General features: G+C 36.3%; 4 protein-coding genes across 9 annotated transcripts; 2 read left to right on the plus strand and 2 right to left on the minus strand.

Moving 5' to 3' along the window:
• The first annotated feature begins 531 nt into the window (after positions 1-531).
• Positions 532-6143, plus strand: LOC121970441 (trimethylguanosine synthase-like). 3 transcript variants are annotated; one of them, XR_006108917.1, is made up of 6 exons: positions 532-853; positions 927-1062; positions 1504-1595; positions 1748-1842; positions 2468-2591; positions 3593-3603. XR_006108917.1 is itself a non-coding variant. In XM_042521177.1 (5 exons), exons 1-5 carry the CDS (start codon positions 561-563, stop codon positions 3662-3664), a joined length of 717 nt encoding a protein of 238 aa, XP_042377111.1. In that variant the 5' UTR covers positions 532-560; the 3' UTR covers positions 3665-6143. The 3 variants fall into 3 exon arrangements, 2 of the variants coding, with proteins under 2 accessions (XP_042377111.1, XP_042377112.1); XM_042521177.1 differs by lacking the exon at positions 1748-1842 and having other exon boundaries at positions 3593-6143; XM_042521178.1 differs by lacking the exon at positions 1748-1842 and having other exon boundaries at positions 608-853; positions 950-1062; positions 3593-6143.
• A 1113-nt stretch (positions 6144-7256) lies between these two features.
• On the minus strand, positions 7257-11366 carry LOC121970443 (cytoplasmic 60S subunit biogenesis factor REI1 homolog 1-like). The gene is made up of 5 exons (XM_042521179.1): positions 11128-11366; positions 9906-10490; positions 9644-9813; positions 8468-8686; positions 7257-7651 (listed from the first exon to the last, which is right to left on the minus strand). Exons 1-5 carry the CDS (start codon positions 11230-11232, stop codon positions 7492-7494), a joined length of 1239 nt encoding a protein of 412 aa, XP_042377113.1. The 5' UTR covers positions 11233-11366; the 3' UTR covers positions 7257-7491.
• Positions 11367-11514: 148 nt separating this feature from the next.
• LOC121970445 (RNA pseudouridine synthase 3, mitochondrial-like) lies at positions 11515-14954 on the plus strand. Of its 3 annotated transcripts, none has more exons than XM_042521182.1 (9): positions 11515-11926; positions 12291-12359; positions 12481-12639; positions 12803-12850; positions 12937-13017; positions 13415-13531; positions 13841-13942; positions 14170-14328; positions 14532-14954. In XM_042521182.1, the coding sequence occupies exons 1-9, from the start codon at positions 11591-11593 to the stop codon at positions 14904-14906; spliced, it is 1446 nt and encodes a 481-aa protein (XP_042377116.1). In that variant the 5' UTR covers positions 11515-11590; the 3' UTR covers positions 14907-14954. The 3 variants fall into 3 exon arrangements, with proteins under 3 accessions (XP_042377116.1, XP_042377118.1, XP_042377119.1); XM_042521184.1 differs by having other exon boundaries at positions 11788-11926; positions 12217-12359; positions 12470-12639; XM_042521185.1 differs by having other exon boundaries at positions 11855-11926; positions 12470-12639.
• A 159-nt stretch (positions 14955-15113) lies between these two features.
• Positions 15114-20481, minus strand: LOC121970444. Of its 2 annotated transcripts, XM_042521180.1 has the most exons (12): positions 19949-20481; positions 19622-19754; positions 19384-19461; positions 18377-18502; positions 18086-18277; positions 17862-17996; positions 17274-17755; positions 16751-16850; positions 16170-16229; positions 16008-16100; positions 15808-15927; positions 15114-15554 (listed from the first exon to the last, which is right to left on the minus strand). In XM_042521180.1, exons 1-12 carry the CDS (start codon positions 20020-20022, stop codon positions 15228-15230), a joined length of 1920 nt encoding a protein of 639 aa, XP_042377114.1. In that variant the 5' UTR covers positions 20023-20481; the 3' UTR covers positions 15114-15227. The 2 variants fall into 2 exon arrangements, with proteins under 2 accessions (XP_042377114.1, XP_042377115.1); XM_042521181.1 differs by lacking the exon at positions 19949-20481 and having other exon boundaries at positions 18377-18530; positions 19622-19663.
• Between the last annotated feature and the right edge of the window lie 857 nt (positions 20482-21338).

A 21338-nucleotide genomic window follows, 5' to 3' on the forward strand; every position in this document is an offset into this window, starting at 1 on the left:
AACTTTTAAAAGGATTACCTCTATTTCTTGAAGTTGGAGTATTCCATGTATTCTGCCAATTCTACAAATTTTCCATAAAATGTATGATTTTGAATTTTGATACCACAAGCAAAAATAATAATCCTGAATTAAAATAGCAATTGGAAATAGAAAACCAGGAGCTTTAATGGAATAATGGTATAATGAATTTATTTATTTATGAGTTTTTTATTTTTTAAAAAATTAAATAAATTTAGTTAAAAATGAAATTAATTAATATTTTATAGGTTCCGTTATTTTAATTTTCTGATTTCGTTCAATTCGATTTTAATTGAATATCCGGCCTTAATTATCTCTACTATTTGAAGATATATCATATTGACATTATTCGATTTTTTATTTTTATTTTTTTTCAGTAACTAATTAAGAACTGTTTTATATATTTAATGTTTCAGCCATCAAATCTACTCTAGATGGGCTTCTAGTGGGCCGTATTGGGCCCAATAAAGCCTATTTACTACCGTACCGATTAAAAATTTGTAAGCCATCTCATTGGCCATCGCCACCGGACGGCGGAGGCCATGGCCGACCCGAAGAAGCGGAAACGCCGATCGCAGCCGAAAGAGGGCAAACTTCCTCAAAGCCACGTTATGCTGATTCCTTCCATTGTTAGCTACTGGCACCAGCGCTATTCCCTATTCTCCCGCTTCGATGACGGCGTCCTTATGGACGAGGAGGGTTGGTACTCCGTGACCCCCGAAGCCATCGCCGCTGCCCATGCCGAAAGAGCTTCCGCCTACGTACACTGCGGGCGCTCCCTTGTCCTGGACGGATTCGCTGGCGTCGGCGGCAACGCCATCCAGTTCGCCTCAAGGTCCGGTCTTTTGATTTCACAGTCGAAGAAGATTCGATCTTTTTGCACGGCGATTCACTGATAGTCCTTTCAGGGGTTGCCACGTTGTTGCTGTAGATATTGATCCGCGAAAAGTTGAGTTTGCAGTCAACAATGCGAAGATTTATGGGGTGGATGATAGAATCGACTTTGTCATCGGGGATTTCTTTCATCTCGCTCCATTCTTGAAAGTTTGTGCCATATTTTTCACTATACTTCCACCAATGGAGACACTATTATATTCAGATTTTAAATCACAAATAATTTTGTTTTTTTTTTTATTTTGAAAATATTCTCTGCGTGCAGTAGTCTCAATGTGTTAGATTCTAAGGCATCTATTCTATACATGCTATGAATTTCAGATTGTGCTGATCGATTTTATGTTTATTTCTTGCAATAGAAGTGTTAATCCTGTGAAGAATGGGTGGTACATTTTTTGTTTGTTACTTCTTATTGTTGTATCTTAGTTCTCAAATTGTTCATATCTAATTTGTTCAGAAAAAAGATGCCAATTAATCTGATCCATCTTTCTGGTCCTGAATTTGGAGATTATTTATTTAATTAATTTCTTAACATGCTTGATTCATTGAGATGCTGACCTATTTTAATGTTAATTCATCCTTATTTATCAGGGGGACGTTTTGTTCCTATCACCACCTTGGGGAGGGCCATCATATCGACATTTGGACAATTACACACTTGATTTTCTGAAGCCAAAAGATGGGTGTGTTTCTTTTCCTAGTTGTTGTTTGTATAGTTGCACCTTTTCCCTAATTTAATTGAAATTTGACAGCAGGGAGCAGTAGATCTTATACTAAAGTTAATTTGAGCGTTGAATTTTATTATTTTTAAAATTGAGATTTATATGCTTGCTAGCTGCAACCAAAAGACAGTGGTATTCACAAGGAGCTATGCAGCCTGCTTCTGTCATAAGCCCTCCAGACATAGATATTAAATTGACTTTATAACAGGTAACTGGAGACTGAAAACTATCTAAACCTTTTTGTGATGTATTAACCAATGATTCAACTTATTAATAGGCTCACCTCTGGAATAGTTTGCACTTCAAAATTCAAGGAACCATAATTGTTGAAATTTGTTTTTTCATAGAACTATTTACATTCAGGAATAGTTGTAGCAAGCTTTACTGTTCCTACTTTGAGAAATTTTGTTGAAGCTGAAGATCTTCAGAAAATGCGTATGAATAAAATATGCCTTGCGGAACCTGTAATGTTGTTATGTTACGGAATCCCTATTGGCATAAATTATTAACCCACTAAAGATTTGAGAAATCACCTGTATAGTTCCAGTTTATGGTTATGTTTACCAGGTCCAAGAGTCAAGTGAGATTTATGTTTCTCACTGATAGATATTTTCTTGTGTTCATCTGAGTTAAATGTCTTCTGTCAAGACTGTCTTTCCATTTGCATGAATTTGAAATTGATATATTACCGCTGGATATATACAAGTTATAAAAATTTATGCTTCTAATTGTTCTTAATTAATTGTACTCTTTTTCAAAACAGTAGTTCTATCATGTATTCTTGTTTTTTTTAAGGGTGATGCTTTAGAACAATAATAAATTTTTTGTTTTAGGTACTCAATCTTCCAGCAAGCACAACAAATAACTCCAAACATCATTATGTTTTTGCCTCGCAATGTGGATGTAAACCAAGTGGAAGAACTCTCTTGGTTGTCTAGTCCTCCCCTGAACTTTGAGGTAAAGTTCAACATCTTGATTTTCTTTTGAATTTTGATTAGGCAATTACTTTTTCCAATGTGCATTTTAATGTTTAATCTCAAGGAGTTTTTAAAAACTTCTAAGGTCTTTGGATTTTTCACTTGAGAACATAGTAATTTCAAACCAGATTCAATAAAAAAGAAGGTTGACTGAGGTTCCACTTAGAAGCATAATCGAGAAAATTAAATGTTTGCCAAATAACTTGATTTAAGGTTCAAAATATCATCATTTCTTCCCTAAATTTTCTTCTGTTTTTGGAAATTTTCCTGATGGAACTTTTCTGCCAAAGAGAACTTAGTTTGGAATATAACAACTCTTGCTGGTCTTGGTTATCATAAAAGATATTACCTATTGGAGGTCATGTATTATTGTTTTAGGAAGGAGAGAAAAGAAAATGAGTTTATGAATATTAACTATTAACATGATACTGTGCAATATAGCTTGTATATTGCTTGATATCTCCTTATTGGACCAATTTAAGGCTTGTTGAATCTTTAATCCTACTAGAGTTATATCTGGTACTGAGGCAATGGGGCATGTTGAGGAATAAAAAAGAAATAATGCAGTTGTTTGTTAAATGAACATATATGAGATTATCTGTTTGAAATGAATTATTATTGAGCATAACACTGAGCTTGTAATCATTTTGCTTGTTTGTAATTATGTGAGAAAGGCCCATGAATAAATAACCAGACATACTAGTTTGCTATTTAGCTATTCATTTATCAGATGCAGGGTAGGTGCTATTGTTGCCCTGTTCCTTGAACAACTATTGTCAAAAATTTTGTGAGTCAACTTTTATTTGTAATACTTAGTTTGATCTTGATTGAATCCTTAGTTTTCTGTTCATGGCATGCACCACCTACATCAAGTAGCTGTTGTTACATATGCTGAACTTCTAAACATCTGCTACATGTTCCTTTTATTTCTTGATCTTATTGTTGGATTTGAACACCCACTCTTGGAACTTTATAATGCAGTTAGAAGAAAATCGTGTACAATCTAAAGTCAAAGCAATTACTGCCTACTTTGGTGATATAGCATCTAGATGACCGAGTTAGATTCCTTTAGTGCTGCTGTAACATCAGAGGGAGATATACTTCCACACTACAAAAATGCAGAGGCTTGTGCTATTTTTAAGTTCCTTACCATAATTATCCATGTATTTCCATTTTAAATGACTACGAGCAGCTGTGCTCTCTGAGTTCCAAAGTTTCCACAAGCAAACAATAGGTTGTGTCACCAAGAGCTGCCCATTCTTGCTGGTTTTATGTTTTGGTAAAAGCTAAAATCCAACCAGCCAGTGGCACCGCACCTTAGAGCCCATAGTAATTCTTTCTGTTCAATATGGAAAAAGAAGTCCCTTCCTCTTGATTTTTTGTTACTTTTGACAACCTTAACTTGATTCAAATCATCTAATGCCTGTTAGTGCTTAGTGCATGTTCCTGTTAATTGCTGTTGCTTTGTGTTCCATCTGTGAGAATTGCATCTTTTAGTTTGTGCCATTGGTTGATTGAAGCAACCAAAGTGAGTTGAGGAAGGATAATGTAGATAAGGAAATAATGTTAGCCATCAAGTAAATATTTAAGTAATAGTTCCTTGTTTTTGTTACACTTGCCGCAGAGCTATTATTACCTCAGCGTATGACTCCTGATCTGAATCAATCTAGGACGTCTCTTTTTTAAATATGATTTTTGTGCCAATTTGAGGATGAATGCAATCTTTCACTAATAACATGGCAAAAGAATATTTGTTGACTAATCCTCACCAATGTGAGGCCACATGAAGTTTATATGCAATTTGGAGATATTGAACGGGCCTAAGTTGGTGGACCAGATACAAGCTTTGACAGAGTCCAAGCAAATTTTGTTTAGTTCTTATCAAATGTTGGGTCATAGATGGACCTAACTGGACCACAGTCAATTATTCATACTCCAAGGAGCTTCATAAAGATCAGAAGCTGAGAAGAATAAGACCATTACTCACTAATCACTAAAGACACTTCCAAGTAAAAGTTCATAGACAAAGAGGGAGACTGATTTACCTCCAGGATTAGTCAGATTGAAGCAAGAGTTGGATATTTGGATTACCAAAAAAAAAAAAAAAAAAAAGAGAGAGAGAGAGAGTTGCTGAACATTTCCTTTAGCTAGGTAGCTGCCATTGTTAGAAAACAAGATTGGAGTGGCTTCAATTCAATGTTGATTTGCACTTTTCAAGTTCTTATCCAAAACCTTTCACCTTTCACCTTTCACCTTTCATTCATATTTTTTTACTGGAGTATCTCTGCTCTTTGGAGAGAACAGAGTTCATTTAGAATTATTAACTTTGCACTGGTGTTTAATGTGTTGTTTTTCCGTCCACTCAGAGCTAATCCATAGAAAAGCTTACAATAGCAAAAGTAAATACATGCTAAGAAATGCCTAGATGTCTGAATCTAAAGTGCTTAGATAAACAACACTAAAGTGTATCTGCTCCCTTCAATGACATTTCAAGATAGGAAATGAGGATTTTGCTTGGGCATGCAATATTCATATGATTCCATGTGCTATTTGGTTGTGGTCATCAATGAACTCTTTTTCTAGAGCCGTCAGTAGAGTGGCATCTAGCAGTAGGACCCTCAAACAAATATAGGATGATCGTGTAGGTCATTAGCTAACTTGTTTTAGTCCATGTGGTACACATTCAGTAGGCTAAACATTATGCCAACCATCAAGTTCAATGAAAGTTAATCTTACTTGAAAAGAACTTGACCTATCAGCAAGTTTGAATTATCTGCTGAGATATCAATGAGAAAACTTTATTTGGATTAAATATAGAACTCACTCTGTAAGTTCAGAATTTGAATGCTTCCATTTCAGCACACCTCTCTTCATTATTTTACTAATTTATTACTTTGTAGTGATAATTTTAGCCATTCATAATTAGAAGTGAGACAAACCAAACCAGTACACTTCTATACACTTGTAGCTGGTTTCATATTAAACCACTATTTTACATTTTTTATAATCTCCCTACCCACTACAGTCCATAAATGGGATTCACAACAAAGGTGTAGTTAAATCTCTCCTATTAGAATATTAAACCATCTTACTGAACTCACCAAATCTTAAACCATCCTATTAGCAACTGTCGAACCATGGAGGAGAGTAATGTGTTGAAGCGAAATCTGAAGAAGAGACTATGGGGAGAAAGTGAGGTTGGTTTCAATTTTGTGCACCAACAGAAGAGAAGAGGAAGGCCTAAGAAGATAATCAAGGGAGATTTAGAGGAGAGTAAGGATGAAGGAATAGAGAAGGTAGAGAAGCCTGAGTTTGTAGGGGTTTCATCATGCGAAACAGAGGTGGCAAAAGAGGAAGGCAATGGTGCTAAGAAAAAGAGGCACCGCCGCAAGAGCATTCCTTGGAGGGCTCCGAGTTGAACATATGTATAGGTCCCTATTTCAATCCTGTTTTCGCTTTCATGTAATGTTCTTAAAGCACTTCTGTTTCTTTGTACATGTTACAAGAATTAATGCTTTAGTTGTTGAAATAATATTTGAGTGATGAATATTATGCTAACTAGTTGTTAATTTACTTCTTACTAATTTTCATGCAGCTAGTATCTAAAATGAACCATTAATACCATCTGTATGTTTCATATCCAATGGTTTTCTGCTAATTCAATGAACTGTTCTAATAGTTTTTTCATATAATCATATTGATAAAATAAACAAAGCAAATATTTTATATTTATGATCTCATAATTTATTTTCTCATACAAAATGTTTAGTATTTATTTCTTAGATGGCTAATGAAAAGGTCCTAGATTGATAAAATTTATTGAAATTATTATATTATTACATAAAATAAAGTATCATGCAATAAAAACTATATTACACCTATATGTTATAGTGACTTTGTAAATTTTGCTTGTAAATCTACAGTCATGTGTAAAGTATATTAAATAACAATATTGATTTGTTGGATATAAAAATCTATTGTATTTCGATTATATTTTTTTATTATAATAATATAGCACTCTTAAAATTCTATTAGGTTTTATTATACTAATATCTCATGGTATTGATAATATATATTTTTAAAGTTTTATTATTTTAAAAAAAATTGTTGTTGCTTGATCCAATGATAAATTGCCAGATCTAAAGGTTTTCTGGCTATCAACAAGGTTTAACATTTGTACTCTCAATAAAAATTGTCTAATATCTAATGCGATTAAAGACTAACAATATTTAAAAGTTGTGTTTTGTATAATTGTATTCACTACACTAGAGGATCATATCTCGTCTATTGAGTATCATACACAATTCCGATATACATTTTAATATTTTTTGTAAACTAACCAATATATAGATACTCTTGTTAGGTAAATCAATATTTGCACCACATCATGTTTGCAGATCCAGTCAGCCCACTGGAACCTTTTTTTCAAAAACAAAAAAAACTCGAGTATCGAATTCTTGTAATATGAGTGATTCTAATACCACAAACATTTCATATACCGTAACATCGTGCCCTAGGAGTCCTTGAACATGCATATGAAGTGGTCAAGATTTTACCAAAAATGAAATAAAAAGACCATACTGACATCTGAACTGAATCTCCAATTAAAACATTTCTAGCACAGAGAGAATGGTACATTAGGAAAAAACAAGAAGAAATAAAAAGCTTTGTTGCTGCATGATTCTACAAGGCCATGAAGAATCTATTTATGTTATACTGTGAAGCAAATATCAGAAAACCATTACAAAATAAGCATAGAGAACAAAATGTATCAAACAGGAGCGTACAAATATGAAAAAGCACTTGATGCTAATTCTGCTCCAGTAAGGTCGTTTTCATTCTACTATAATAAATAGGCAAATAAAATTGCTCGCTCTGCTTTAATATGGCACATTCTTGGGGAGATTTCTAATGACATTACTCCTCATCCCAATCTTCGAGCGCATGGCTTCAACTCCACGACGGTTTACCTCCCTAATAACTTTCATCCTAACAATTGACTCCTTCGAATGTACTGTTGCCAAGCCCATGCTGCGATACCTGCAGTAAGGCCTTTTGTTAGGTTGTTTCTTATAGAAAACAGCTCTTTACTTTGCTAAAAACAACAGAATAAAGCTTCTTCGAAGATGAAGGAATTAGATAGCAATTTGCCTCACTTGATTTTCACTTCAAGAATTCAATTGCAGATATGAACTACCAATATTCAGATAAAGGCATTCGAAAAAAGAAAAATAATAAGTCAGGGAGTCTTTAAAGAAAATAAAGAACTGAGGTGAGAAATGAAAATACTACAATGCAGAATCAGAGAAATTAATGGGAAATTAAAATAACAAGACTCCTGGAGCATATGATCAACTGAGAAAGAAAATATAAAAACGGTGCCATGTCTAAAAGAACAGAAACAACACAATGCAACAACGTGTTTATAAATTCAATTGTTCAGGAAATTGAAGAATCTAGTTAGGACAATATTTCCTAACGAGATCAAAGAAAATTCTAATATCTAATTAATGTAGCAATTCAAATCTTATTTTTATTATTGGATTCAAACAATTGATTATAGTGATATGTTACATAAAATTTAATGGCAGGATAAAATTGCTATAAAGCAACTTCAAATAGTTGGAACTTTATAGCATGTCAACAATCCAATAGACTAAATAAATCAAAGCAAGCAAAAAGCATGAAATCAAAAGATAATAGTATCTTTTAAAATAACTTCAAAATATCATGAGAAAGACTCACACGTAATGGGATCAAAGATCTTGGCAGGAAAATAAACCTTTTTACAGAACAATGTGGATTCAATCGACAATAAAATTTTAAATGCATACAAAGTAAAGAAGGTGTGAGTACCTTGTTGCTAAAGAAAGAGCCAATGCAATTTCACGTGTAGGGGATGGCCGTGGTTTTTGGCGATAGTATCGAAGAAATTCCCGAGATCCTAGAGTCCGAACAAGCACTCCAGTTTCTGTTTTTTGCTTTATGATGAGCTCAGCACCTCCACTTCCGAGTTCAACGCTATTTTCCATGTTTTCTACAGACATCAATTGCTCACCATCTACATCCGCATAACTAAGGGAAAAAAGTACAAGATGTCAAATGTAGTAAATAAATCTCAATTAGAGCAAATTCAAATTAAATAGAATCTAAATCTACATTAGTATCAAAAAGATTACATTTTCTTCAATAAAAAACAGATTAAAAAACCAGTAGTGTTGACATAAGTTTCAGGATTGCTCAGATGGATGTGCATAGTTAATAGAAAAGAAAAAAAAGAGGCAAACATAGTATTATACAAAAGAAATTAATTGTGACTAGATGATAAAATTTGAGAAAAAATGTTTAATACAGTACACACATGTTCAAAGAGTATCAAATTACCTATAAATATGATTCTATAAATATGATTTGAATATGAGATAGAGAGACCAATTTAATGAAAATTTTAGTTGATATAATTAAAAATGATTTTCAAGATACACTTACATAGAGTTCAACTGGAGCATAAGATTCATGCAACTGGCCATATTGTGACTAGCATGGCTGTTGTTGTAAATTCACACTAACATAGAGAAGAAATTTCCTCAATTATCCAAATATCAAAAAGATCAAACGAATACCTATCATGTTTAGGATATTTTTCTGGTAATCATCCATCAGGTTTTGCATTTTTTTGCCAAGATCGCCATTAAGCTTAACATAATTTCTATATCAGTTATTTCTTTAGCTTCTGACAAACAAGTTTTCAGAATAGATCACAAGAGTAAGGTTACACATCCTCAATACTCCACTTCACATATTATTGATTCAAAGAGTCAAAAAGGTGAATATTGATTCCATGGTCCTATATAAATTGAGATTTGAGATCATGAGCAGTAATTGAGTAATTGAGTAATTGAGTTGCAGATTGTAATCTTGGAACATGGATTTGCAGTAGTTTCAAACAATAGTTGACCCCAAACATTTGGGACATGATGACATTGATGATTAAAAAAAAGAAGTTAACAATCAAGACACCCAGAATATAACCTGCTACTATAATCATAGAAATCTTCCAAATCCACATCCTCATCATCACCACCATCTCCATAACGCAATTTACAATGACCTTTAGCAATCATATGCTTCCTTACAGCTTCCAAGCTTTGAAAGGAAAAACATCTATCACTGCAGTACAAACACGCAAAATCCCTCTTTACCTGCCAGAAAAAAAAAATGAATGATTTTTTCCATAAGGAAAAATTTTAAGTCGTGATTTTGAAAACATATGAAAAGCAAGTGAAATTTCCACCTTAAGACCAACATATGTAAGAAGGCCCTCAGGATCCTCCAAATATTCAATATCAGGTATGAAGAAACCGTGCTGCTTGTGCATATGAACCATACAACTTTCTATGCTCTCATACTTTTGATCACAAATAAAGCAACAAGAGGTATCCAATTCTTCATCAATGGCATCATCTTGCTCATCATCATCAGCAACTTTGCGATCCTCAACATGCAAAAATGACAAAGATTCGGAAGCCACAGCCATGTCATTAGGATTGACTTCTTCCCATTCATCTTCACTCTCATCATCATCATCCTCATTTTCTCCAATGACTTGAGCCATTCTAGTTGTCTTATTTAATGTTCGAGCAGCGTATGGTTTTACTGTTGTAATAACTGTAGCTGAAGGGCCCACGTTCTCTAATGTTTTCATAGCATGAGCTCGTGATTTAAGATGCTGAGCATGTGCCTTTGAACTTCTATAGTCCTTGCCACAAAGAGCACATCCATAGAGCATTGGTGTTGCACTCAGCTTGCTATTCTCTTCGGCAAGAGCGAACTGTCTAGCTTGGAATAACTCTTCTGTTACTCCTGGGACTCCTGCAACCTGCGACATTAGCACCAACTTTATTAAAAAAAATTGTGTGCGTCACAATGTTTAAGTTAAAATACCTTACTGTGGTTAATACTTCTATCGAACATTTGTGTGAAATTCTATTAGCAAGGTCACTTTCTGCCGGTTCAAAGTTAATCCTTTTGTATTATTCTTCATTTCGACCATGGGACAAAACAAAAAATGGGCAAAAGATAAAGATATATTTGAACTAAAGATTAACAAATAGCCATTTTACGTGATACACAACCAAAGCAAATTCCTCAATGAGGTTAAAAAAAACAAATTTGAGGCATTTCGTGAATCATAGAAAGGATTCTGCAGTCTAACAAATCCAAAAAAAAATATTAAAACCCCCCTTTGTTCTGAACCAGACGTCTTATTTATATAAAAGAATTCGACAAGATTGAGAAAGCCAAAGATAAAGGAGAGGAAAATGCAATACAAAATTTTCAACGATGCCCTTCCACGTTCAAAGGTAACTAATCCACAACCCTAATCATTCAACAGACGAACGTATGGGAGAAGGGGAAACCCCTAATATATTAAGGGGTGAAAAAATTTCGAACAACTCGAAGATCAGGAGAATAGCAAGGCGAACCCTAGAAGGCAAGTGACTAAAATCCATCACCTTTCTTTTGAGATTGTAACGGTGCCATTCGGACCGGTAATGGAGCTTCTGCTTCACCTCGTCGTCGAACTCCTTGTTGCAAGCGTTGCAAGTAAGCGCCGGCATGGCTCTTTCTCTCTTCGCCCCCGCCCAAACTCCCTGGAATTGTAGTCGGCGTTGTCGGAGAAACAAGCAAGCGAGAGGCGGCCAAGAACCTCGATCCCCCGCGAGCCCTCTTTCATACAATAATTTGGGTCGAAAAGTCAAATATGGGTCGGGCCGTTCACTGAAACGTCCTTCCCATTTCTTTAATTTTAAAAATTGAGAAAATTTTATATTTTATTTGGATTTTAATCGGAGTTTGGCAATTTTCCCAACCCGAACCCGTTACGCTTATGGCTGATCGCAGTTGATTAACGGATACGATTTGTTCCAAAATCGCATCCATCGCGTAGCCGTCGGCCTTACTCTGCTCTCCGCCTCGATGCTTCGCCGCCGCCGGCTTCCGCTGCGGCGAGTCATCTTCGAGGCGGTCAGGTGGCTCTCGCGGGTGGCGCCTCCGGCTCCTGTGAAGGCGGAGCCAATCATCCGCGTCTCCAACAACATCGCTCGTCTCGGAGAGCCCAAAAGGGCCCCCAAGCCGCGGCAGCTTTTGTCCCTCCCTCCTTTCCCCAACTCCGGGACTGAACCGCTTCCCGGTCGGAAGAAAAGTGCGGGCTCCTGCGGGAAGCAACGCCGAGTTACCGCCATCAGCTGGGTCAAGCACTACTTCGCGGATATTGAGGAAGAAGCTATTCGATGGCATTTCAACAAGGGATTGGTAAACCAATACTTAGTTTGTGGAATAAAATATGTTCAATATTTTTGCCATCTTAGTCTGCAGATTTGGTAGGGGGAAAAAAATCTCACCTTTATTATTCGTAGATATTCATCTGTCATATTTGATCATCACTTGTGGTTGAGTGTGATCATTAAATTAACGCTCCGATCTCATCATATCTCCAAAGATATGCGTGATTGTTCTGGCTACATTTCAATGTCCATGTTGCTTAATGTTCATATTCTTCAAGCTTTCTAATTTCTATATCAGCGATTCTCGTTTGATGTCAGTGTATCTCCATAGTCGGAAACTGTGACTTAATTCGAGCAAGCAGCAGCAATGAGAGATCTCTACTTTTTGACAGGTGTATATTGAGAGTTCAAATCAGGATAATCAAGCTAAAGAAAATAATTTCACATGTAGTTTGGAAAAGGTATAGTCTACAGCACATGATCATTTTAAATGTACTCTTAATGATAAGCTTTAGTTTTTTTAGTATCATTAGTTTCTATTTATTGTGAATGAAGTAACTATCTTTTATAGTCTCCATGCAGATTAAGCATGATCATGTAATGGAATCAGGAGTAAGAATTCATCTTCCTGTATCAGTTGGAGAGACCAAGATTACAAAGAGATACAGTACTATTCCAACCGCAACTTTGAATCCAAATGCCGATGAGATAGAATACATGAAAAGACTCGTCATCCACAAGGCCAGTTTTTTATTTTTGTTTGTCCTTTCTTGCTAGAGCTTTTATTGGAGTCCTTGGTTTCGTTCTTAACATTTCTTGGCACACGTTATTCTTTATTTTCTCAAAATTTTGTACATCTATATTGTGTTTGGTAAACTTATTCTACAAGCTATGGAATTTTCAGGACTCGGCTATATTTGTGCTGAATAAACCCCCTAAAGTGCCTGTGAATGTATGATTTTTTATTAGTTCTTCAAGTATCTAAACAACATATACAGTTAGGGATTGGGGTTATCTTTCCTTTATGAATTTTTTTAGGGAAATTTACCAGTTCACAACAGTATGGATATCCTGGCAGCAGCGGCCTTATCTAATGGAAGTGATCAAGGTCCTAAGTTGGTAAGCTCTAGAACTATATTCATTTATCATCTTATTGTTTATATATGCTAGTCACATTGTACGTCTTTCCTTGGAATAGGAAATGCCATCGAATCATATTGTGTTTTGAATCTCTTTCATATTGAGGCCTAAGGCACTCTAGTGAATTGAGCTGTATCATTTCATGTCAGTAAAAATGTGAAATTGAAATGTATCTGGAACACTAGTAGAAAACATTTTTGTGCAAAAGAAAATTTGATGCATGGGGATGTTTTTGATCACACAATGATGCCATTGCTAGTCATACTTGAATTGTTAAGTAGGAAAAGTGAATGGCAGAAGCTATGCTCTTAGAACGGTGATTGATGACATGCTTGTGCACCGATCCATTTTCATTATTCCTCTTTTGTAACCTTAGGTTCATCGACTTGACAGAGAGAGCAGTGGCTTGCTGTTAATGGGAAGGACTAAAGAAAGCTTCACTCGACTTCATTGGCTTTTCACAAATGTAAATCTAGCAAAGTCATCATCTGAGGTATGCACCAACTGCTGATAACCACAAATAGATTGAGCATATAAGTATTTTGTGAATGTCTCAGTGGAGTAATTGCAGGTATTCAAAGATAGGCTCTTCTTATGCAAGGTCTTTTTGGGATTGTGACATAAATTTAATTATGGAAGGAATCATCAGTTTTGTCACGAGGATATCCTTCTAAGAGATGTTCTTCTAACTATTTATTTAGTCATTTAATCTGTCTGAACATGTCGTGACAGTAACTTGTAGTGGAATGCTCAACAAATTTATCAGCAGCTCATGTGAATCTTATTCCTATTGGTCATATAGATCTGGAACAATGCTTGTGAGGCAACAATGCAAAGGTACTGGGCGTTGGTAATTGGTACTCCTAAAGAAAAGGAAGGTGTTATTTCAGCTCCTCTAACCAAGGTAGTTTCTTTACTTCTTAAATGATCAAGATCCCTAGAGGCAGAATTACTGCAGTGAAGTAGCTCACCTGTTTCTATTCCAATATTCTGTATTTTGCTCATATATGTTTGGATGCATCTTCATGTAGGGTACGGTAGAACTTATAATGTACTCATTGCATATTCCAAATGTACAATTATTCATTATTGTGGTTTTTTTACTCTGATTACAAGTGCTTCTTGCTGTAGGTAGTTCTAAATGATGGGAAAGGAGAAAGAGTAATTCTTGCTCATCCTTCAGGAATAGATGGCTCTCAAGAAGCTACAACTGAGTATCGGGTGATGGGACCTACGATAAATGGATGCTCTTGGATTGAGTTGTGCCCTCTTACAAGTCGCAAGCATCAGGTGAGATGAGCAAAGTACTCTTCCTCCATCAACAACCTCTCAATGATTCATCAGAAATTAGAGAAAAGAAATCCATTGAAGTTCATCTTTGGATTTTAAAAAGGATTCCACTTGTAGATCATAGAAAAGGAAACAAAGTTCTTAATTAGCAAATTGAATGCAAATTGCATAATATATCATCAATCTTTTACTTTTCCTTGCAGCTAAGGGTTCACTGTGCTGAGGCACTTGGCACTCCCATCGTCGGAGATTACAAGTATGGTTGGTTTGTGCAGCAGCGATGGAAGCAAATGCCGCGGCAAGACTTTGAGCCATCGAGTGGAGAACCATACAAGCTCCGGAGGCCTGAAGGTTTGGCAGTCCAAAAGGGGAGTGTGCTATCTAAAGTGCCTCTGCTGCACCTACACTGCAGAGAAATGGTGATCCCTAACATTTCAAAGTTTCTTGGGAGCTCTGGTGAATGGCTTGATGAAACCAATGAATGGACCGCGAGTAAGCCAGACCTTCTTCGGTTCGTGGCATCAATGCCTTCTCACATGAAAATTAGTTGGAATCTAATGTCATCATACTTAGTGTAGTGAATTTGTGTCTTGGAAAAAGTAACTTAAAAAATCACTTTGGTTCAATTATGTTTAATCTCAATATACAATTCTAACCAAACTAAAAGGCGACTCCTGTGCCCTTATGAGATCATACCATTTGAACAAGTATGAGTTTCCCTTGCACAAGCATGAACGCCTTCAAATTGGCTTATGCACGAGCTTTCTCTGCAGTTCCTACTACTATGAAAACAATCGATGGATCTTTCACTTCGTAAACATATTTACAGGCATTCAGATGCCCAAGAATAAAATCATAGATGAAGTCTTTGATAAAAAAGATGCCAATTCTCAACCTCATCAAGACTTCTTGCTAGTATTGTCCTCGGACAAGAATAGGTACCGAAACCTTGAATCATATGGTATGATACTAAAACTCCGCACGCCGAGTAACCTTTGTTTCCGTTGTGATGTAGACTCTCGGACAATGGCTATTTGGTCAGGTGATAGATGACGGCAAATCCAATCGACCAACAAAGAGTCCTCAACGATGCCCTTGGTATAAGAGTGCAGCAATTTTGGCACTAACAGTTTTCCCTTATCGCTAATACCTATTGATGCTCGAATATAATCCAGCATGGAGTTGTGAAGATCTTGTTGAATGCTATCGGCTTTGAAAACTCTTATCTGCATTAACACAAACACACTCATTTTGAAATAAGAGCAATCAAGTACGTACTTGCTTTAGATGAAAAGAGGTTAGTCGAAAAACAATTCCAGTAACAAGTGACTATTGATTCAAATAGATCTTCATATTACAGATGTGAGCTTGAGAACGTTAAATATATTCAGTTCGCTATCATCAGACAAATGAGTGGATCAATCTTACTAATTCTTGAAAAACATTCCTAAACAAGGTAAAAATGATTAAGAAACTCACCGCGGGAGAGGAGTACATTCCACAACTAAGGGCAAACAATAACATAGGTTCATGACTGTCGATGCAATAACTTTTTTGCTCCTCGTAAGTCTTGAACTTGTGAAGAGCCAATACCAAACTCTGAAAGAAGATAATCACTTGGTAAAGTAGAGCAAGAAATACAGCGATAAGCATTGTAAATTTGGTGGACGTTGACATACGAGCTGTGGCCTATGCCCCAGAGGTTTCATCTTCAGGATGACAAATTCAATCTCAGCTGCACTGATCGACTGCCCGCCGATTATATAAGATGCCTAAAGAACCAAATCTATGTCATGATATAGACGAGGATTAAAGATGGTACAAAATCCATGAATATAGACCTTCTGCATTAGAGAAAATAGTTTGATGTCGCTTTTAGGAACTCCATATGCTAAATAGGCCTGCAGTTTACAAAAATACATCCAAAGAAATACACAAATTATATCTAAAGCAACATGATATCAACCACAAAACAAAGCAAGATGTTTGAGGCACTAATGTAAATTACAAATTTAAGTCTTAAAATGAACACTCCAAGTTGGTTCTTACTTATTGTAGGGAAGTTTTGGTAAAACTCTATTTTAATTTGCTTCATTTCCTAGTTTGTCTTTATTTGCTAGTCAGAAGGAACAAGAACTTGCAACCAAACGGATTTACAAGAATACCATTCGAACAATATTCACACTGACAAAATCAAACAGTCTTTATATGTGCCTTAGAAAACTGCCTACTATTCCTAGGAGAAGCAATAAAAATTCTGTAACCTTCTGAACATTTATGTGCAGAAACTACATATTCTTATTTGCTTTCTGTCTTCTGCTGTGAAATAATTTTAACTCGACTGGGTAGTGAAAGTACAATCTTCAGAACAAACTGGTATTCTAGTAAATCGTCGATTTGTTACTAGTAACTAGAAACTTACATGCATTATCAAGGCATTGTACACATTAATCCAGAAGGCAAGCCTGTCATTGCCATTCAAGTTGGCTGGATTTACTTTTGCCAATTGCTCCACAAGAGATCTGAAAAATGGAGAGAATATTAAAAAAAAGCCATCTTTAACATACTTCAAAGAATTCAGAGGAGAAAAATTCATCTAAGTGACCTCAAATAGTTAGAACTAACATGGCCTAATGGAATGGGCTAGCACCAAATCTAAGGACAATATCCATAAGTAAAAATAAGAAAAGCAGCTAAATGCAATGGGCAATCTTAAGAATATATGTTCACTTGGGAAATAAACCTACAACCAATCCTTTTAACTATTAAGGTTTAAGAGATTCAGAAGCCATTCTCTGTAGTTTCAATAGATAAGATTCTACATGCAGAGAAACAGATATCAGATTAGTTAGGATAGGATTTGTTTAGAGTACAAGAAAATTTCAACATGAAATAAGTCATGCATGCATGTTTATTGATCAAAACTGTGGGATATCCTTCCATACCTGTAAACTTTTAAAGCCTCAGCAGCATATTCTAGTTGTGCCTTGCCCACAGACATCCAAGATACCTCCATCGCCATGCTATAGCATCCAATATTCCTCCATTTTATCTTGCCATTAACTCCATAAGGATCAAATCTGTCCACTTCCACTATCTCATTACTTAGACGTGTGTCAGTTGAAACATTCTGAGAAGACGAGGTTATAAAGGATGAATCGGAAGAAGCCATCAAAGGAGATGGCTGACTGACTGGTGAAGGTTGGTAAGGCAAACACTCTGAAGAAGATGCCTTTGAAGAGGTGTCTGATGGTTCGGAAAGACAAAGAAAGATATCTCTCATGCATCTCACCATTTCTTCTGAGAGCTTGTTTGGATTGTTCCATAGGTTTGTCCTCACAGAGTCTTTCAATTCCACTGCATCAGACTGCTGAAGACAAGCAACCAATCTTTTCCCTTCTTCAACCTCATTAGACGATCGTAATAACTGAAGCAGAAAAGGAAAATTTTGGGGTGTTATTGACTATAAAACTTGATCATCGTCTTCAGTTTACTAAATTATGAAAAGTGCTAGTATGGGTATAAACTGAGACCTCTTCTTCCGGGAATTCATCCAGTGATTTGTTTGCCATAGCTAACTCTGAATCCCGATCTGATGATCGATCTTGTTGCAATGAGCTAGAAATTTGACTTAACCCAAATTTGGAAGCCCGCAAAGAAGATATGTGCTAGCAAAGTCAGGGAGAAATATAAGAAAACTAAAGTGGATCAAATAGGAGAGATGATAAAAATGAAAAAAAAACACAAACATTTCTACCTCTTCCCACATACTACTGTAAGATTTGGATGGTTGCTCTGGCAATACTGATGGCAAACATCCAAGATGGTGCTCAGCAAGGTGGCGTTCATTCCTTTCTTGACAAAGTTGAAGTTGCAAAGAAGCCAACTCCTCTTCAAGCTTTGAAACTGTTCTCTCTAACGCTGCTACAGTATCAAGAAGGTCCTGGGCCTACATAGTTGTTCATGATCAAAGAGGTTGTGGTTGGCTATTGCTGAACTTCTGAATCAAAATCAACATAGAAATATTTATTAAAAATAAGAAATATACTTTATCAGGCAGCTTCAAAGGGGAGTCTAACAGAGGCCCGACAGTGTGTGCATTATCAGTTATCGCATTTGCCAGAACTATATGCAGATCAATCTCTTCCTTGAGCTGCTGCTGCAACCTTCTAACCTGTAAAGTGATTTTGGAGTTCATTTGCCTACAGTATACAGCACCAACAAAGACTTAAAAAGGGAAGTCTCATGGAGTGTTGAAAATAGAAAACCATTTAGATCTTACATTGCTGATCTTCTACCAACTAATATATATACAGAATTAGTAATCAAAATTCCCATTTTCAAGCTAGTGGAATTGTGCCCATTGTTAACAAAACAAATGGTTGTGAACAAGTTGACTTTTCCTAAATCACATAGCAAACATAAATACACAACATTCAGTAACCAAGCAGAGAGAAGGATGACCGAGCACGAAATGAAGTGAGTTAGTGATTACACAACCATGTAGAGTAGCTACATTTCATATCCAAACTAACATGTTCTATCCCTGAACTAAGCCACAAACGATGGAATAGCCTCGTGTATATCCATGAATCTTGGCTACTCGAATCTTATCCCACCATTACATTATATGTAGAACTACCATGCTAATAACATCTTGACCTTGCCAATAGAGTTTTCTTTGGTCTTCATCTAGTCCTGATCACCCATTGAATAGCCTCCATTCTTAATATAAACAACAAAAAGATAATGAATTACAAATATATAGCTATAGTCTTCTACAACCAAAATACCAGAGGAGAAATGTCAATCAGATTTGATCCAATTAGTCAAACAAAGAATTGATTAATTGTGACTCTGATGGCCGGATATTCTCAGTTCAGTCCTGAAAATGCCAAACAACCAATTTTCCAAAATTATTCATCATGTAAACTGAACCGAATTCAGACTATGTGCCATAGAGGACAGTTCAATCGCATAGAAACACAAAAGGAACTAGTTAAGCAGAGATTTTTGGCTGGAAAAGATGGAGGGCAATCAAGCTGGTAAACTTACTTCCTCTTCGAGCTGAGATCTGTAGTTGCACATTTTGTGGCGCCTCCCTTCCATTATGCCATCATAACTCTTGCTAGTCTGACAATTATCGGAAAATTGAAAACTCAAATTTAGGTTAGTATCAAACAAAGAGCAAGCAACATCAGATAATGGTGAAATTTTTATCCTCATTGTTCAAATTATTTCCTTAGTCCAGAATTAGACAAACCTAACACCAAATGCATCACAACTCACTCACATCTAGACCAGAACAGCTCGGAGTGCCATCACCGGAGGAACACGAAGACGGATCCGAGCGTGAGCGCCGACACCGTGGTTCCTCACTGCGATTCTTCCCCACCTTGTGCATCACCTTCTGCAGCGATCTTCCCCTGGTCACGGAAACCCATAATTCGCCATCAAATGAAACGGATCGAAGATTTCTTTTCTTTTCTTTTTTTTTTTTGACTCGCTATTTCCACGCAAAAAGAATAAATTTTGATTTATTCCTGCTACCAGAACCAGACAAGGGCAAGGAACCAAACCAAACTCAAAAGGGGGAAGAGATCGATCAAACGAGGCTTACAGATTCGCCGGAAGCATGACGCCATGGGAGGAATACATCTCGTTGGCCAAAGCTTCCGCTTTCAGGCACAGCATATCTCTCTATCCCCTCCTCCCGCCGTTATTTCTACTCTCCCCCCATGAATCCACGGTCAAGGGGGATTAAAATAACAACAAAGGGATTCTCTTCTTCCCAAAAAAAGAAGAAAAAAATGCTGCCTTTGGAGTTCGTGGGCGCAACTCACACTCCGCTGTTCAGTATTAAGGGAGTCGGAAATGGAAGGGGGCGGAGGAATACCGGAATGGCAAAGCAGGAGCGCAAAAAGTGTAGTAAATGGCCAACTGCAAACTCCAAAGAAGACGACAACCCGCCGAGTAAATAATATATGACGCGGGAGGGGATCCAAATGCTACCTGCTGATGACATTGAAGAGGAGACACCAGCATGCACGAGATGGGTCAAAATCTATAAAAGAACAATTTTTTCCTTCCCTTTTTGTCAATGGATAATATGATTTTAACACACTCTCTCAACTGAATTACTCAGAAAAATCTTGCTTTGTGAATTCCATTTGCAGATCTTCAGCCAAAGAGAAGACTTTTGGACCAGTTGATTCTGATAGTGAGTAATGAACAACAGACAACAATAAATGAAGAGAAGACTTTCGGATAATTTACCATGCACCTGACATTCACTTGCAATCAAATACCTACTCATTATCTAAACATTAAGCTGATAAATCAGATGTCACAGTAGATAATAAGATGTGCCTACAAAAATAGAGGAGATCCATTATGATTTCTTGCTGATTTTAAAAAGGGCAGTCATCATGACCAGATTATATAATACCAGATGCAGGACCATCACAATCCCCATCCCCACTACAGGGACAGCAAAACAAACAGTTACAAATAAATTAAATAAACAATGGCACAGGGAAGCAAGCATATGCTTGATGGATTGTATTGGCTATTTCAGATTTAAATGAATAGAACACATAATTACTCATCGATTATCCTATCTGAGCTCAATTATTAACTGTAACTGAGAATCAAGAGTAGGGTTGGTGGCCTTGAGATTGGTACCGCATTAAATGAAGAAATCATAAAACACTGCAATAGCAATTGGTTGGTCTGCAATAACAACATTAATGTGATCGCATTCATGTCACTTTGTTGGATGGCAAGATAGAAATGCATGAATGCACGTACGTATGGTCCCTGCTTTGACATTATTTTAGAGGCAAAAAGAGGACTTCTCAGTTTCGTCTCATTCAACTTTTGTTTAACTCAAAGGCTTCACTGCCTTCTTCTTCTTCTTGCTGTGTGGAGAATTGTCAGAATGCATGCAAAAAATTTCACTCTTTTGATCTTCCATGTACTGTTTAGAAGCAAACGTCCAGATCGAACTC

Source organism: Zingiber officinale, chromosome 4A, assembly GCF_018446385.1.
Source record: "Zingiber officinale cultivar Zhangliang chromosome 4A, Zo_v1.1, whole genome shotgun sequence".
In the NCBI taxonomy this organism is placed as follows: domain Eukaryota; kingdom Viridiplantae; phylum Streptophyta; class Magnoliopsida; order Zingiberales; family Zingiberaceae; genus Zingiber; species Zingiber officinale.

What these genes read in the sequence shown, in the direction of transcription:
- LOC121970443 (XM_042521179.1), bottom strand. Translation starts at nt 11,232, where the DNA reads ATGCCGGCGCTTACTTGCAACGCTTGCAACAAGGAGTTCGACGACGAG. An exon ending in GTTACAATCTCAAAAGAAAG is followed by an intron (nt 10,491 to 11,127) that starts GTGATGGATTTT and finishes CTAATGTCGCAG; the next exon opens with GTTGCAGGAGTCCCAGGAGT. An exon ending in TTACATATGTTGGTCTTAAG is followed by an intron (nt 9,814 to 9,905) that starts GTGGAAATTTCA and finishes TTTTTCTGGCAG; the next exon opens with GTAAAGAGGGATTTTGCGTG.
- LOC121970444 (XM_042521180.1), bottom strand. Translation starts at nt 20,022, where the DNA reads ATGCTGTGCCTGAAAGCGGAAGCTTTGGCCAACGAGATGTATTCCTCC. An exon ending in ACAATGCCTTGATAATGCAT is followed by an intron (nt 16,230 to 16,750) that starts GTAAGTTTCTAG and finishes TGTAAACTGCAG; the next exon opens with GCCTATTTAGCATATGGAGT. An exon ending in TATTTTCTCTAATGCAGAAG is followed by an intron (nt 16,101 to 16,169) that starts GTCTATATTCAT and finishes TTGGTTCTTTAG; the next exon opens with GCATCTTATATAATCGGCGG.
- LOC121970441 (XM_042521177.1), top strand. Translation starts at nt 561, where the DNA reads ATGGCCGACCCGAAGAAGCGGAAACGCCGATCGCAGCCGAAAGAGGGC. An exon ending in TTTCTGAAGCCAAAAGATGG is followed by an intron (nt 1,596 to 2,467) that starts GTGTGTTTCTTT and finishes TTTTTGTTTTAG; the next exon opens with GTACTCAATCTTCCAGCAAG. An exon ending in GTCCTCCCCTGAACTTTGAG is followed by an intron (nt 2,592 to 3,592) that starts GTAAAGTTCAAC and finishes TTTATAATGCAG; the next exon opens with TTAGAAGAAAATCGTGTACA.
- LOC121970445 (XM_042521182.1), top strand. Translation starts at nt 11,591, where the DNA reads ATGCTTCGCCGCCGCCGGCTTCCGCTGCGGCGAGTCATCTTCGAGGCG. An exon ending in GGCATTTCAACAAGGGATTG is followed by an intron (nt 11,927 to 12,290) that starts GTAAACCAATAC and finishes ACTTTTTGACAG; the next exon opens with GTGTATATTGAGAGTTCAAA. An exon ending in TTACAAGTCGCAAGCATCAG is followed by an intron (nt 14,329 to 14,531) that starts GTGAGATGAGCA and finishes TTTTCCTTGCAG; the next exon opens with CTAAGGGTTCACTGTGCTGA.